Consider the following 18,087-nt stretch of genomic DNA (forward strand, 5'->3'; position numbering starts at 1 on the left):
AATCTTAAGCACTCTCTTATTTACTTATTTGGCAAACTTTGACTTCAAAGTTGGCATGGTACTACAGAGTCAACTTTTCACTTAAACACATTTCGTGTCATATCAGCAAATAAAGGTGTCAGAAGTTTAAAATTGACGATTTTAAGTGTGACAAGTCCAGGTATAAGTATAAGTTCAGGATGTCAAACAGTAAAAATTACAATTATAATAATTTATATTAAACCAGATAATGGATGCACAAGCAATAAAATTCTTCAAGGAAAATTGTACAATAAATGGGGCCAATTTCGTCACCCAAATTAATGAACGACAAGTTTGTATCATTAAACAAACTTATAAACCTAGTTGAGCAAAACACCAGAACATGACATACATCATGATCATCATAAGTTGTAAGTGTCGCTGTAGTTAAATACATAAGAGCTATAATCTACTTCTCCTAGGACAAAACTAAGGTAATAATTTTCTTCAGATTGGCTATTCATCACTCATACAATTTAGTTTTCCATGAAACTTAAGAATATAGACTGCGTTAAGGCAGCTTTTCCTTAGTTATATTTTTAATCTACTTCTCAATCCTATACTCATGTAGACTGCGTTAAGGCAGCTTTTCCTTTTCTCCTTCGTCTGTCTAAAGCTATAGTTCTTGGCTAGATCATCCTTCCTGATTTAGCAGTCCTTTAGCAGAACAATCTACTCGAGAAATGTAATTCAATGCTATTAATCAAGGATCTTAGACCATAAATAAAAGCAGCACCTGAAGAGCAATTTGCCTGGTATGGCGATGTTCACCTGCAGTACAAGAGCCTTAAACAATTATCCTTATCAACGATAGTGTACGACTAATTCTTGCAATGAGTTGCATCTAGGCCAGCTGAAATCACAAGAAACTTATTCCCAGAGAAAGGTCATTCAAGCTTGATAAGATTTGTGCACGGGTCGTTCCAGCCTGCTGAGCAATTTCAATCTGTTCCTCCAAAGGAAGCATCTCATAACTGCAAAGCAGAATCATGCAGATAAAATACATAAATTCTATTGACATTCAACACAATCAATAGAATTGAACCATTCATCTTATGCAGACTTCAGAACATGCAACCTCTTTTAATTTCTCAAAAATCAAAGCAATTAGTCTACACATCATACAAAGTTCTCTTAAAACAATTCTGTATCTAACAACGTTGTTTTATAGTTTTATTTATCTACAGAATAGACATAAATTAGGCTAGGCATACAAAATTGTTAAGAACTTCGTCAGTAACTCCGTGCAAGTTTTAGGTACAAGGTTGGATACAAACTTATTCGACTTCATACAATTTCTAGACCTCACTTTCATGATTTCAAGGACAAACAAATGAGAATTTGAGAGAGAAACTACTAGAAACGTCTTAAGTTGTAATGATTTTTTCAAAATCTGGGTTTGACTAGCATTTTGAAGTCGTAATAACACCTAAAGTTCATGGTATTGGGTTTAATCGTTCCTAAAACGGATAACTGAACATGGTTTATAGGAGATGTCAGACACATGCCTACGTGAAGCACTGTCGAAACAGAATAAAACAGTATAGTAACAAACAGAAATTTTTATTTATCTTCAGATATGAAAACTAGGTTATTTTCTTTCCATGAATGATGTGAGACCTCAATGAGATTTAACCAACTAAAGAACTACTACAGACACTAAATTGCTGGGAAGAACTTACTCAGAAAGCAGCTCACAATCCACAATGCTTTCAGGGCCAGGTCGGTGAACCTTTCCAGCCGACTGGAACTGGCGGAATGATCTTGGGTTTAAGCCACCTACATGGGAAACAGCATCGACAAGTTTTTTCTGCAGAGACTGTAACCTACGAAATGTGATCTCATCCAGAGGTGCAATACAGCCGACACTGCCATCAAGAGTACCAAACAACAAAGCAAAACGGTTGGTCTTATCAGAGCCCGGCGCAGAACCACTTCGATCAGATGTGGAAAGCATTGCCAATCGCATGAACTTAGTCACATGGGCACCAACATGAAATTCACCCCTCGAAAGCAGTTTCTGCCCTTTCCAGCTTTCGGACATCTTTGGTGCATAATAGAATATCTGTTTTATAAAAGCATCCAAATATTAGCTAAAACCAAATTAACCCATAAATTTATGATATCTCATATCACTACTTTGTGTGTTCCATAGACCATCTTTTCCTTTATATTTCATGGCCAATGAAACGAACAAAAATTCTTGGAATAGAAATATTGGCTCTTCATTGAAAATGAAAGAAAAAAGATGGATCATTCAACTAGAACTCCAAGTGTTAATTACTAATGAACTTAAAAAGGCTTAAAACATCAGAGACCCCCTGAATTTGGCCAGAAAAACCAATTGGCCCCTTCAACTTGGTCAAAAAATCGATTGACCCCCTCAACTTTAAGGGTGTCTCGTTAAGCCCCTGAACTTGCTGACAATGACCTATTGGCCTCCTAAACTTCCTTAAAATGATATATTGGCCTCCTGAATTGATTACAATTATCTATTAGCTCCCTGAACTTGCTTAAAGCGATGCAGTCCAAATCTCTCTTTGTTCTGCCACGTGGACTTAGGGGGCTAACAAGACATTTTAAGCAAGCTAAGGGGACTAACGAGACACCCTTACAGTTTAGGGGGGCAATTGGTTTTTTTGGCAAAGTTCAGGAGAGCCCTGATGATGTATTAAGCCTAAGAAGTATTTTTTAGAACACAACACATAATGAGTTAGCTTTCTACATAAATCTGTAACTTTGACTAGAAAAGTCATGGTTTATGTATAAGCATTGTCTTCACAATCCCCTATTATATAATGGATAAAAAAATGTGAAAACAGCAACATGGACCGGGGCATCTAGAAGCAAATGTTTTCTAAACAAAATTAGTCTAGAGAAGAGCACCGAATAAGTTTGCTAAAGTTTCAGCATTATTTTTCAGCATCTCTTGCAACTTTAGTTCAATCATGCTTTGAGAAAAAGAAAAACAATGCATCACATTACATCGCAAGTAGTAAAGCCAGGTGTCAGATATTTTATTAACATCAGCATCAAAAAAACAACCAAAGAACATGCAATCTAAGATAGTTCAATCGAGTACATGTAAGAAAGAACAGAAGCAACTTCGCAGATAACGCTCAGATCATTAATCTTAACTTGAAAATATGGTCTTTGTTAGGCCCCATTCGTTTGCCAGAAAATAATGTGCAGGAAAATATTTTCTTGATTTACCGGTGTTTGCTTGCTTAGGAAAATAAATCAACGGAAAATTTTAGGTTAGTTAACAGAAAAGTTATGAAGAAAGTGAGGAAAATGCTTTACCTTTTGAAAAGAGTAAAACATTTTCCTAAACTTTTCAACCCTATTTCATTCCTTTTTACCCTTTTGAAAATAGTAGCCACCCAGCACTGGTGTTGTAACAAACACCAGAAAATATTTATTTTCCAACAAAATATTTTCACTTACCCAATATTTTCCGAAACACAATATTTTACGACAAACAAACAGAAAACATTCTAATGTCATCAACTTATATCAAGCAACATGCTATGCACAGACCTGAATATTCTTTTGTTCATCCGACACAGCAAGACTTAATGTACTTCCATCAATCAAAAACTCAGTTGCAAAACAATCAAGCGAGCCAAAATCTTTAGCCAATAAGCTAAGCTGAGCTCCCTGCTCCTTCCAACTAAGAAAGTATATGCTTTTGTGAACATCGCCCAAAAGGATAAAATTTTTGACCTGCAAGACATGAATAGTAATGCATCAGTGCATGCTAAAATTTTATCACATACGTATATTGTGATTGCATATGAATGTATGTATACACACAGAGAGATAACAGACTCAACTTCAAATCAGATTTCTCATGCCAATTAATCTAAAGAACTCTTGAGTAAACACTCACAATATTTAAGCTAGCAACATATAATGGTGGAGCATCATAAAACGCAACACCATTCAACTCCGTGCCAGTCCACTTATGTAAAATTATTTTTGGACCAGATGCTATTAACAGATGACCTTGAAGTGAAGCTAATGCAGATATAGCACCTTTCAATTCCTTGCAATAAACTTCTGAAACCTGGAAAGATGAGTGAAAGGATTTATTTGAAGCACATGGACACAAGCAATAATGCAAAAGAATTTCACAGACATGTTCAAAACTTCTATAGTACTTGAATTTAAGCATAAAAGAAGTGATTGAAAAGACAGAAAAAATTATTTGAAGTCTGAACAGTACTAGAACTTGAGAAGACTCTGCGTTTTTCACAACAGAATAAAGAAGCACACGCCCTCTTGCTGCAACATCCTCCCCTTGCACATAAGCAGTCCCAACAGCTAAAAGTGTATCATTTTCCTTCGTGGTTGTATTCTGTGATTAAGAGACTACATAAGTTAGAAGAAAAGTAAACCACAAAGAAAACCACATATACAAGGAATAGAGTCCATGATGCATTAGACTGGAACTACAAAGGAGAGATGCTTCCACTATCCCATGCAAGTAGTCCTCCTTTCTATTGAAGTTTCTTCCATAAAAAAGTTCATTAACAAGTCCATGCAGTGAACCTCTCTTGTTGCAGGTAATTCTGTCTTCCAAGAAAAGAAATAAAAGCAAGTGCAGCTACATTGCAATCTCCAACAGCATCAACTTACTCCAAGAGAGAAATTGCGTTATAATCTACCACTCACCCATCTAAACTCCAAGATCACAGTAACAATGTAGTTGAAATTATAGAAGAGCATACTTACTAGCAGTGTAACCACTCGGACAGTAAGTGCATTTTCAGAACTTTGCATTGGTATGGTAGCCTTGGTTTGCCAAAAGCCACCTTCTGGATCCAAAATCCGAACTTCGAATTCTTCTACACTATAAGTTCGATGCAGATCATCAGGACTTAAATTATGATTCTCAATCTGATGGCCTACTTCTTGATCAACCAGTGATGAAAGAACTTGATTGACTGGTTTGTAAACCTACATAAAATACAAAGAGACACACAACAGTATGGCTTTAGGGTATGTTTCAAACAGAATTGTACGCAAGACCATCTAGATTCTTTTTCCTAAAATAGAAGAAACACTAAATAAATGCTAATGCTAAATCCATTTAGATTGAAGGTATATCATAACAAAGAATCACAAAACTTTTTGAGGTGATACTAAAAAGATGGTTTAAGTTTTTAAAAATGAAGACTGAAGAAATTAAGGTATCACCAGAATGACAAATGAACAAGCTGATACCAATTCGAGTATCCGAAGCAACATATGCTAAAAGTATCGAACATCAGTTAGAAAATAAGTGTATAACACAGGTGAAGTTCGCAATTACACATTTATAAGGATAATGACTATAAAAGTCGATGAGTGAAGGAGAGGCAGATCAGAAAAAATATTATACTTAAAGTCCAATCAGTAACATATTTTTTAGTTCCTGTCACCCCTCTGTCAGCATCCAGCAGAGACATAGTTTGACAGAAGACAAGCAGGTAAACATGTGTGCCCAAATAACAGTGTGTGAAACTACTTACAAATATTCAGACAAGGCAGTGATAAATTAGCTTAGTATAAAAATAAGTACATTTTATGCACAAGTAAACTAAACAACTTTAGAGTGGAAGAAAGTGAAAACACTCACAGGAACTGAAACTATGAGTGGGTACAAATTCTTCTCAGCAAAATACGTCACTTGATGTGGAGTTCCCTTCAATGGAATCTAATCCACAGGGGAAACTTTTACAGTAAGTACATAGAAATCACTAAAATAAACAGCAAAGAGGTATGGTGGGAAAAGAAAAGTGAGAGTGAACCTTTTGCACTGGCCAGTAATTGTCGTAAGTTGAGACAGATGGCAGCTGGCAAATCTTTAAATTTCCCTATAAGATAGGATGAGAAAATGACCATCCACCATCCAACGCATACAAGTAAACTCTTAAGAGAGAAAGGTTAAGGAAAACGACAGAGAAGAAACCAATGTTATTTTCAAACCTGGGATGTTACATAAATGAGCCCATGATTGCAATTCACATTGTGAAGAACAGTAAAGGCAACAATAGATCCATCACAAAACTGCAAAAGTGAATATTATAGACACATGGTCGAAATTGAGCAACACAAAAAGGATATTTTTTTTAATAAGCAGCATCCTAGCTCATTGAATACTCCACAAATATCAAAATAGTTAATATACACTGACCTGTGGATGAACTCGTATACGTTCTCTAAATACCATAAGCCATGATGGTCTTGATCCAGAAAGGAAAAACCCTTCATAGCCACTAATATTCTTGAAAATGGTAATTCTTTGGCTCGAGATGTCACCTGATGTTTCTTCTCTTGCATAGCTATCCAAGGAGACACGAACAAATCGCAAATTTCTAAGCCTTGAAGCACTAATGACGCCTTGGCTAACAGAATCTTGTCCAGAAACAGAATCGTCTAATTTAGAAGTAGCATCCGGACCTTCAAACAGATAACCGTGGTAACAAAGGATTGTCCCATCAGTCAGTATTGCAAGAAGAAAAGGGCGATTATGATGTCCAGACCATCTCTGCATAGCTAACTCAACAACCTTCATGTCGTGACTATTTTCTTTCCTGCCTAGGCCAGACAGTTGTTCAGAACTTTTATTCATCATTTCCTGTGAATCTTTGGGAGCTTCAGACATGTAGGTATCAACTAGCTGAGTTTTTCCAGACACAAATTTATCCACGGAGAAAACAGGATTGAAATTTGGAACATCAAATATTTCAAGTACACCATTATCATAACAAACAACACAATATACGTCCCCCTGATCATGAAGTCCACCATCCACACCGTCTATGCCATCACTAATGCCAGTAGAAAGCCATGCATCTGTGCTCGCCTTTCGAAGCCAAGGCTCTGGTCCCTTGTCATGATACAGTGTGCAGGCAGACACCAATTTCTTGGAATTATCAAAGGGGGATGGAGTATTTACAGAAACCATGCAAGATGAAGGATCTGTACAGCCAAGTTATACATATGCCAAATTAAGTCCCAGGATGAGCAAATGAAAAGGCAATAGATAATAAAAACACTGTGAACATCTATGATGGAAGCAAGATCCAAATTGGAGAGCATCTCACACGCATGACCCATGCATAAATAAAGAATGCAGTACAGACAAAGAATCAGTTATTGCAAGGTATCTCGATAAGCAGCCAAGCACCAATTAACTAATGTAAACAACCGAACTAAGTATATTATTTGAATTTGTTTTTGAACCCTTCTTATTTATTGAACAAAAGTTGCTGCACAAAAGGCTCTTCCTTTAGATAAAATGTTTTCATTTCTCTGATGTATACAAAATATCTACTTGAGCGGACCTAGCAACAAGAAGTCAAAATCTACTGAAATTTGGGTATGCCGCCAAGGAACAAGCTTACGAGGACCATATTGTCATTCTAAAGGTTCATGCCCCAACAAGTAGAGCTAAATAGATGTCGTTTAGGATTTTCAATTTGGTCTTTTTTATATGTCATTTTGTATTATCAATGTACTTTTTGACAATGTTTTCTCAAATCTACCCTTATTATAAGAGAGAGGCTTGGTAATTAATGCAAACAATTCTAATCTATGTTGCTTCATTAGCGTTTCCGTGTTTCATATCAGTTTCGGTTTCTTTTCCATTTCCATTACCATTTCCTACCTATAATTTTTCAGAAATAAGGTTTCCCAGTGTCCATTTCAGTTTCAGTTTTCGTTTCCGTGCAACATAGATTCTAATTAAGCCATAATAATTAAGAAGAAAGTGAAATTTTGCATAGAAAGTTGAGTTTTAGGAGAGAAGAAGTAATAAGGATAAATTAGTCATTTTAATAGTCTAATTAATATTTGATTACTCTTGGTGAAAACCCTTTAACGAAATAATTTAAAAACCGGAGGGAGTAATATTTAAGAAAATTGGAATACACAAAATGCATGTGGAGAATTCCCTCATAAACATACCGCCAATAAGAAGCCGAACACTTCCATCACTCATTCGTATTAACACATATGGATCAGCAATGGAAACAGATGATACAATGGGACTCTCAGAACCAGGACAAGATTCAGAGTTTGGAGATCCAAAGTTTAAATCCTGAGTCATAAAAGAACCATCTAAAATTCGAGCACCACGTTCAAAGACCTGGACAACTCGGCGCCTGAAGAAAGAAGAGACAAAAGTGAGATTTTACACATTGAACCTATTACCTTACATTAAGCAGCAAGGATGTATTTGCATGTAAAACCATATTTGATTTTCTCAGTTGAACAAAATAAATCGGCAAATGATAAGAACTTATGAAGAAATACGCAAAAAAAAAAACGTAAAAAATAAGCAAGCTCCGGGAAATAAACCAAGAAACTGGGATTAGATACGGTCAAACCTTCCAAACAGATTGCCTGCAGCAATTGTCTTTCCTTGTACATAGTAGTCCACACTTTCAGTGACTTCTGTCAAATGATCAGCAGTTTCAAGTACCTATTCATCATTGGGGGAGTAGCAAAGCATAGCAGAAGTAAATTACATGATACCAACCATACACTATAGAACTATAGAACACTCCATCTTCAAGAATTTCAGAATGGCAAGCTTTAACAAAGACGAGACTACCCTACCCTTCTCAAAGATAACTATAACAAAATCATTCAGTTATAATATTCCTTGAACAATAAGAAATAAAAGGGAAAGAATAACAAATACTAAAAAACTGATGTGGACTAAAGAAAATATGCAATTGATTAACTAAAACTATTTACATTATTTTGAAGATGCTTGTTATTACCATCATGTGAAAAAAATAATCCACTTCTACCTAAATTACCAAAAAGCACCATCATACATCGCCATCTCTACCTTTAACTCATAAATAAGACCAAAAATATAAAAGCGAACCTCATACTACTGCTCTCAAGCTAAAAAGGGCCACATGATAAAATATTCGTGAATCAAAATGCATTTCCATTTTATTCCAAATTATTTCATCATATCAGACTAACAATATAATCAAGGAGAGGACCAGTTAGTACTGACACTTCTCATGGGTTGCTTCCCACTTTGCCATTACTAACACATTCTCTTTGTTCTAATAAATTATTATTATATGCAAGCTTAAAGCTAGTAAATCAATAAAATTGTCAACTCAGGCCAAATGATAACATTTCCTACCAGCCTACAAGAGGAACAGAAAAAAGGACAACAACAAAAACTGGTTAAGAATTTAAAAGCAAGAGAATCTCATTTGACTGATGAATCTAACTAACGTTTTACAAGATCATCCCATTGCAGATAAAAGAAAGCAGCTGCAAGATGATAAAATACAAGAAAGATAAGAGTATTTCAGAATTGTTGTCATTTATTCTTCATGCCTTTTGCACAACAATTTTATACCAAGGAAAAAGAATACTGCATGAACAGCTGAAGAGGAATTATAAAAATTTGTAAATAACTACTGCTGTTAAAAAGTTAATACTGTACCATAGTGCTAGCCTCCATACTTATGATCAAGTATGCATGATACTCATCTGCAGCAGCTGCAATTCTTGATGAATCAACATTATGAACACGTGCATTTTTATGGTACACTGTCCAAATTCCTCTACAACCAGGAAGATTGACCTGCAGATTGAAGCATATGTAGAAGAAAAGGTGCAGTTAGAATAAAAAGGAAAGTTTGTCTCACTTATTCCAGCGTTTGACAGATGAACAATATAGAAACAATAAATGTCCAGATAAGAATTCTATTTATAAAAAAAAAAAAAAAAAAAATCCATGCATAATAGTGCACCAATAACAATAAACAGTACTGTCAGTGAAGTTGTGACCTATGTAACCAAGAAACTTCAGAAGTAAAAAGAAAAGAATGCAGACAAATAAGTCGCAGAAAAGTCCGATCGTGACTAGAAACCTGTTAAGTGCAGATAACAATAGTCAAAGTATTTGAAGAAATTATGTAGTTTTAAAATTAAAACTATGATTTTATTTTTAATGATGATTCTGATACTAATATAGGATAAATATTTTTGAAATTCTATATTCAGGAATATGAGGAAGCAAATTGATATTCACAAGCATAAAATCAAAAGTTAGTTTCCTTGAAAATTTGGAAAATGAAGAATGAAAGCAGACCTCTGTGATTATTTCAGGGCGAATTGATTGCCGAAGAACACAAAGAGAGCCATTTTTTCCATGACCAGAGCAGCACACCTGAATGCAGTAAACAAGCAGCAAAAGAACTATGAGGTTCAGAAACTACAAAGATTATGGATATAAATCGATCTGTAATTCTGAGCCTCATGTTTCTCCCCTCAAGAGGAGCTTCAGATCTTTGGCTTCCTAATACAATTCAACACTGGCCCCAAAATATCAGATTGGGTAAAGAGCAGAGAGATCAAAGCAAAAGTGTTGTCTCATGCAGTTAGAAACAGAGAAAAAACACGCAGAACACATCCAAATCAAAACCCAGTTATCACCCAATTTTCAATTTCCTCACCTACAATGATTTTTCAATACCACATGTAAAACTACACCAAATAGCAACCTACTGACCAGTTCATAGTTGCTCTGTTTGGCAATTCCAGTTGCATTTGCATCGGCATTAATTCTTAAACCATATGAGAAGTCCTTCAAAGGACCAATATTGATCAGGGAATCCCTCACTGCAAATGAGAAAACTTTCTGCATCCATTAAGGCAGACCAAAAAAGAAAGAAAATAAGTGAGAATCCATTAAAATCCAAAACCTTCTAAAACATCAGAATAGGTATGGAACAAAAGATTAATCTCGTGTACAAACCATATAAAGACTAATCTCGTGCACAAGCTATGGCGGCATTTTTTTTCATAAATATATGATTTTGGAAAAAATTGGGAATTGAGGAAAAATGATTTAATTAGAGCATCAAAGGAGCATAATACAAATACAAAGAAAGGAAGTATATAGCATGAATCGACAAAATAAGGGCCCTTTCAATTTCCCTCTATCAAAGGGCTTTCCAAGTTAGAAGATGCTTATCTCCTCAAATTGGTTCCCACCAGCTTCCACAACCTCCTAACAATAGTCCTACTCATGAAACAGCTACTTCTAGATCCTATCCATCTAGCCCCACCTACTCCGGACATAATTCATTCACCAGCTCATAAGGAAGCTCACAAAAATAAAATTCAAGTAAATTCATAACTTCCAGTCAAGTGAATGCCTCTCAGAAAACATATTGCTTTCATCCTACCTGCCCAATAATGATTTATAGGTCTTTTAGGGAGAATAACAAACCAAAGCCAATGCCAAAACGAAGTAAATTTTTCATTATCTAAATCAAGATAAACCCACAGGCTGAGTTTTATAGTTATTAACAGTTAGTTTTTTTATTTGATGGGACAAAATCTTTAAGGAGCAATTTCTTCATATTCCTCTCAACTTCTACAAGATTCTACAAAAATAGAAATTTGAAGGAAAAACAACCTGTGACGATTCTGTACTATTTGCAGTTGAACCAAGCAAAGAAAGTTCCTCCCCACTAACTATATCTTGCAAACCATCAGAAGGTGACCTCTTCAGTCGCTTTGTTGAGGGAACATCACCTTCAATATCTCCAACCTACAAACAAATACTTACCCAGAATTATTGTTAAAGCATTAAAAAAACACTGAACAAATGTTGTCAATTAATTCTAGAACATAATAACAAAATTGAAAAGGATCTCTGAATTAGAGGGAAAATATTCATTGTATACATTCAAAGAAAATGTACACACACACACGCTATAGCTTTCTGCTAAAACACAGATTCCTACCCTCTCTCCCTATCTATCTATATATTTATATATATTATAAATAGGACAGAGTGGAGGGAGAGAATTTGTCTGATTTCACGGTTTTATATGATGGTTCATGTTAGCCGACCCCAAATCATTTCGGGACTAAGGCTTTGTTGTTGTTGTTGTTGTTGTTGTTTATAAATATTAAACAAAATTAATTCTAATCATATAGCTCTTAACAATAAGCATGTAAATTTCCAAGTTCAAAAGAACGAAATTAACTCTGACATCCATTATGAATAAAGTATCCTTTTAATATGGTCAATTACATATGCACGACCTTTTTAAATTTGGTATCAATTATTGCAACAAACAAGGAATATGCTGAAACTCAAAACTGCTATCCTTGAACAAATTTTATTTCAAAGAAAGAGTCCTATAATATTGAAAGACCCAGAAAATAGTTACTAAATATTTTTCAAAATCTATTATCTAACCCAAACAACCAAAAAATTTGTCACATCGTAATCAGAAATTTTCCACCAATTATCTCTATAAGTTGTCTCCATCCCTTGTGTAAAAAAAATTATGAATACTGTACATGCTCCTTCACCACTTTGGGAGTGTTACTTCATCAACATATGGATGATTAACACCAATATGAAAGGTTTAGTAGACAATCTACAATATTGGCCATGATTGTAAATAACATGACAAGTTTGCGTTCTTTTTCTCTACATAATCCGAAAGGAACAGCTAGCTCAGAAGATGGAAATATTGTACAGAGTTCTCACTTAAACTACAGATAAGTAGATGGTTATAATTAAATACCTCTTCTTTCAAACCAGATGACACATTAGAAGATCCCAATCCATAAGTAAACTGAACAAGCAAACTGTCCCCCAAACGACTGCTCAGAAAAAATAACGAACTTCCGATCGTTGTAATGTCCTATAGAAGAGCATGTTAGCAGATTATGGTAAATTTTAAAGTGATGGAACTCAATCAATGGAGTAACTACTTGGAAAAAAGCAAATGAACACAAAGTCTGACTGTAGTCACTAACCGAAGCGAGTACTGAAGCTTTAGACTTGGCAAGATCAAGCCTTTGCACAACCCTTCAAAAAAGGAGAGTAACAACAATATGTAAGCCATCCACAATGGAATCTCTCAGTTCCTTGTCTACAGAGAAAATACAACAACAACAACAACAACAACAAAGCCTTAGTCCCGAAATGATTCAGGGTCGGATAACATGAACCATCATATAAAACCGTGAAATCAAGTCGTGTCAGCGACACAAATTCGCTCCCTCCACTCCGTCCTATCCACTGCCATATTAAATATTTATACTATGTATTCAAGAAATGTATAAATACTAATACTCATCATAATACTATCAAATAGCAATGAAGATGTGGCTATAATAAAATATTTTTCCAAGCTGAACTTTGGTAACTGAATACCCTCTCAACACTGTCGATTTCCCGGATTCTAAAATCATAAAACTCCTTCACCACGAAAGTGTAGCAGTCAACCCAATACTAATTCTAATCACCCATATTTTACCTGGAAACAATTTCTTTAACCAGTGGCCACCCTTAACATCATTTTCTGGAGTGAAATTTAGAGCTTCTGTAAATTTAGCTATGACCTAGCCTCAAAAAAGCTTGCATTATTTTTTAATTTATAAAAGTATGTCAAAATTCTGCACCTCCAGTTTAAAAGATAAGTAGAACCTTAATATTATTATATGAAATGTTAGAAGCACCCACCTTCCATCATAAACAAGGTTCAGTAACAAAAGTTCCCCATTCTTTGTTGACAGTAAGGCTACATCATTTGATAACCAAGTAGCCTTCGCAGCATCAAGTTCCACACTAAAATTTGCTCTTGGTAGCTCTTGACTGGCAATAACCAACATAGGAGAGTTACGGAAAACTAAATCAGGTAGCACACTTACAAAAGAAAGCAGATTTAAAATGCATGAAAGAATTAATCTTAGGAAACTCAAAATATATTGACAAAAGGATCCATTTGATCCAAGCAGAGGCATGTGCAACAAGTATGTGAGGAAGTGCTAGACCTGCTATCAATAGAAACAGCATAGTTGTTCAAGGCCAATGCACAAGTAGCTGACTGCACAAATAAGCTATTGAAATGTTATTTGCATAAAGATGAACTACGAAAGATATAAGTCCAGAAATGATGAGAAAAATGCTGCAGGAGCTAAAGAGCCAAATGCTACAAAGTCCACCTCACTATGATAATGAATAGTGTTTGCACAAATCACTAGAACACCACCAATTGGTGATGGCACTGCAAGCAGCTTGCAAGCATCATGTGGAAGATTCTGATAAGAAAGAGAAACACAAGCTGGATATAAGATCAACTTTGCAAACCATCTAAACGTATAAACTGATCCTTTTCATGCTATTCAATAGGTCATTTATTCATGCAAATTTTCAATATTGGAACATGAGTAATTTCAGGATTTTTACCCCAAAGCTAAAAATCAAGAGAGTATAACCAAATAAAAGAACTCTAGAGTCTATACATATACATTGACGATATTTAACACTAACTAATGGCATCATATTATCCTATACTATCCATATTATCCTATAATATCCAATTTGACTGAGCTTTAACTGATATAGTAAATACATAGTTAAGATCCTGTGAAAAATTAAAAAAATTCTAAACGAATTTCAGTAGTATTATTCACATATGTTCCTTTCAGTTATCAACATACCGCAACTGACCATATGAGCGTAGGCTGCTTCATAGATGTGCTGATACTAAGTGCAGAAATCATGCAAGTATGATGCTTCCATGCGACACGCCCAGCCCAAGTAAGCTCCCGTTCATGAAGGATAATCACCACAGGCTCAATGTAGTCTACATTTGCAACATGCCAAAGCTATGATATCAGGACCAAACCACAGCAAAAATTAAACACCAACAGGTTCTAGAAGAAATCTAAAATGACAAATTCTAATTGCTGCTTAGACAACACTATCAAATCAGTAAGAAGAAATACCATAGGCAATTATTTTGTAGCAAACAATTATTAGGAAACACACAAATAAACGCCTCCACCTAATCAGGATAAAGGAAAAGGAGAGCCACCATAGTACCACCTAACAGTTCCAACATTTATATCCTCATGCATTAAACATAAAAGCTATCACACTGTAGATTTTTAACCAATACAAAGTATCACATTATAGCCAGACGTACCATGCACAAATATAAAATCTTTGACATGCTTCATGTCCAACTCTCGTAGATTAATAATGTAGGATGATTGGATACGGGCAGAGATAGCACCTCCAGGACCAAGAGCATCTTCTTCTCCAACCAAACCAGAACCAGCCTAACAATCCAAATGTTGATGTCAAAATGTTATGCTAAAAGTGGGGGAAAAATGGATGTTTTAAGAAACATCATCCAATTTGTAAGACTAGTCCTAGCTAAGAAATCCATCATGCACTATTTTGTATTCACAATGTTTCACTATACCTCATTGGATTTAGAAAGTGATATCTTTTACTTTTTCTTAGTTTTTTGCATCAGGAAGTAAAGCAGGGGCATCCAGTGGTGTTACTGAATAGAGCAGCAACTCTGTATAAATAGGCATGCAGGCACTCCAACCTATTTTGATGGAAGACTTTGCTTTTTGTTTGCATCAATTAGTTTGTAGGGGATTCAATGCAAAATTTGATGGGGATCAAATGGCTGTTCATGTTTCTTTATTGTGGGAGGCTCATTTACATATGATTTACTGGAGCTCCCGATTTCATACCAACTCGAGATATAACAGTGGTGCTCCATGTATTTACAAGCGGATATCAAAATGAAACAATTGATCATAATAACGATAACTTTACAAAATAACCCTTTTTGCTAATTCCTACAATGTAATCGGCACTTATCGACAGAAAAGAATCAATTTAGATAGTTCATTCTGACCCCACCGGAATTAGATCAGCACTATTACTTCAACAGAAGCTCTATTTAAGTCTAATCATTTTGATGCTTATGCTGAAACGAAATTTTCAAGATAAAAGGCACATTGTGACAAAGGCAAGAATTCTAACAAAACAAAGTGCCCCACTCCTTAAATTCTTTGACCTGGATTAAGCTAAAATACACCCTCACATAGGAAAAATCATTGTCTTATTTAAGATACAAGAACAGTTGTTAATCCAAAAGAGAAAGAAAAAAAAACTGAACTGTTAATTGAACTTCTGCAGAAGTAGTAGACACGGTTATCTTACACACTTTCTTTAGGAACATGAAAAACAGCTTTTTCAATTCACTCTGTCATATATAGTTCAGTTGAATAGAAAGACATTATTGTTTACATTGATAAGAGATAATAAGATTGACCTAAGCAGGCCTTAACATTATCAGAATTACTCACTTGCTTTAGGGACATGAAAAAATGTTTTATATTGACTCTTTTACATAGAGTCCAACTGAACAAAAAAAAAAGACATAAATGTTTAGTTGAATAGAGAACAAGATTGACCTGAGCAGCCTTTAGTATTATCATCTGCATATCATAAACAAGAATGCCGCCACATCTTCCTTGAGGATCAACCTTTACCAATGGCCCCCTTGCAAAAGATTCTCTACCTCTTTTCAAATGAAGCCAATCAGGACCTTCAAAACAGTGCATAGAGCTGAAAAGGGGCATACAAAAATAAGAGCAGAATTTCGAACATTAGAAGAAGAAAAAAGACATTACCCATGAATTAGATACACAACACTAACATAATTATGTCTAACAAATTAACCAACCTTGTCCGAAGCCCATGTATTGAATCATCAAACTCCAGAACTGAAATCTTTGCATCTTTAAATGCCAATATAATAGAATCTCTTCTTCTAGAACTATCACGACCTTCTATAGGCAGTACCTTCATGGACTCCACATTACCGTGCAACCTACAAAGCAAATTAGAAGGCCACCAAAGTGTGAGTGTGTTACAAGTTGAAGGAAGGGCCGCTTGAATGCCAAACGAATTTGAGGAAAAGTTGTAAACATGCGTCAATTGAATTCTGCTCCAAATTCGTCAATTATTTACCAACAACATTCAGTAAGGTGGGGCAAACCTGTAGTGACAAACAAGCTCGAGTGAAGCCCCGGAGACCCCGTCCATGACCCCACCGCGCCTCGCTTCACGGGAAGTTCTGGTCTCTCTGGAGCCCTCTTCTTGAACTCTAACCACGTATACTTCGAGAACATTACCAGCGGTGATAATGAGGTTAGGAACCGGACCAATTCCACGCTTCGCGGGCCATTCAGAATCGAGATCATCAGCTTGCATAGGAGTAATTTGAGGAGCAGCGTCGGCGCAGGAATGCGTGACGAAGCCGGAAGAGCAGCACTCAACACCGGTGGGCCAGTGCATCATCTTAAAGGCAGCGTAACTCATTTTTAGAGGTGATTGGATGTTCTAGGGTTTGGAAGTGACGAGAGAGATAAGAACAGTGGAAGATGGAGTGAAGTAGGAGATGCCTACAGAGAAGCAAGGAGTGCTTAGCTACCAGATAGTCTTTGAATCAAAAAGTTCTAGTTTGTGTTTGGTCGTTTGGCGGGAGGGACCGCTGCACACTACTTCATTACCTCACTTCAGCAAAAACTCGTCAAAATGAAGGACCATGGAATGATAGAATAAAATTGTAAATAATTTTTCTTTTAAAAAATTACAAGGTTTCATACATTCTCTTATTTGTCACGTATTGAAATACGAAACTGTATTTGAAAATGGCCGAAACCATAAGATTTATTTTTATATTTTTTTCTCATTCTTATAAGAAATTTTGTGGTATTCCGATCCTATTACGGCCAACCAATCAAAATAATATAGTATAACACTTTTTTTTAGAAAAAATCTTGAAGCTTCGTTAGAAAATAGGACAAGTGCCCAATAACATTATAGATTACAAGAATTGCGAAATAATAAACAAAATAAGAGGGTTAGCATGGGAACAAGCACTCTTAGCTAAAGTATGAGCTACTTTGTTCGCTAATCGTGGACAAACGACACGTTTAAGTCGGTTCCAATAAAGAGAAGGTCCTTGCAGTCTTGTATCAGCAATCCAAACTCAGATAAATCATAGTTAGAGCTGTTACAGCTATCAGCAACAAGTTTTGCATAATTCTGAAATCAACAACTGTCAAATTCATTTCCAAAACCCATCGTAAGCCAGAAAACAGGGCCAAAGCTTCAGCAGCCTTAACCTTGACTCGTCCTTCTACAAAACCACTTCGACAGGCTACAAATTTGCCATTCTCATTCTTGAT

The 18,087-nt window shown here is 35.6% G+C and overlaps 1 protein-coding gene across 2 annotated transcripts; it reads right to left on the reverse strand.

The window, feature by feature from the left end:
* Positions 1–230: 230 nt before the first annotated feature.
* On the reverse strand, positions 231–17,435 carry LOC136226368 (cleavage and polyadenylation specificity factor subunit 1). 2 transcript variants are annotated; one of them, XR_010687706.1, is made up of 27 exons: positions 16,893–17,435; positions 16,578–16,724; positions 16,306–16,459; positions 15,012–15,147; positions 14,524–14,669; positions 14,026–14,121; positions 13,855–13,907; positions 13,544–13,675; positions 12,835–12,886; positions 12,600–12,719; positions 11,474–11,608; positions 10,562–10,690; positions 10,142–10,219; positions 9,491–9,631; positions 8,400–8,494; positions 7,978–8,174; positions 6,203–6,990; positions 5,995–6,075; positions 5,817–5,882; positions 5,645–5,722; positions 4,759–4,983; positions 4,250–4,381; positions 3,914–4,090; positions 3,562–3,747; positions 1,704–2,086; positions 793–995; positions 231–693 (listed from the first exon to the last, which is right to left on the reverse strand). XR_010687706.1 is itself a non-coding variant. In XM_066014819.1 (26 exons), the coding sequence occupies exons 1-26, from the start codon at positions 17,213–17,215 to the stop codon at positions 881–883; spliced, it is 4,365 nt and encodes a 1,454-aa protein (XP_065870891.1). In that variant the 5' UTR covers positions 17,216–17,435; the 3' UTR covers positions 231–880. The 2 variants fall into 2 exon arrangements, 1 of the variants encoding a protein (XP_065870891.1); XM_066014819.1 differs by having other exon boundaries at positions 231–995.
* Positions 17,436–18,087: the final 652 nt, after the last annotated feature.

The sequence above is a fragment of the Euphorbia lathyris genome, chromosome 1, assembly GCF_963576675.1.
Source record: "Euphorbia lathyris chromosome 1, ddEupLath1.1, whole genome shotgun sequence".
Classification (NCBI taxonomy): Eukaryota; Viridiplantae; Streptophyta; class Magnoliopsida; order Malpighiales; family Euphorbiaceae; genus Euphorbia; species Euphorbia lathyris.

Coding starts and splice junctions, on each gene's coding strand:
- LOC136226368 (XM_066014819.1), bottom strand. CDS start 17,215: ATGAGTTACGCTGCCTTTAAGATGATGCACTGGCCCACCGGTGTTGAG. Junction 15,148..16,305: donor TAATACTAAAGGCTGCTCAG/GTCAATCTTGTT, acceptor TTGGATTGTTAG/GCTGGTTCTGGTTTGGTTGG. Junction 9,632..10,141: donor GCCCTGAAATAATCACAGAG/GTCTGCTTTCAT, acceptor TTCAATCTGCAG/GTCAATCTTCCTGGTTGTAG.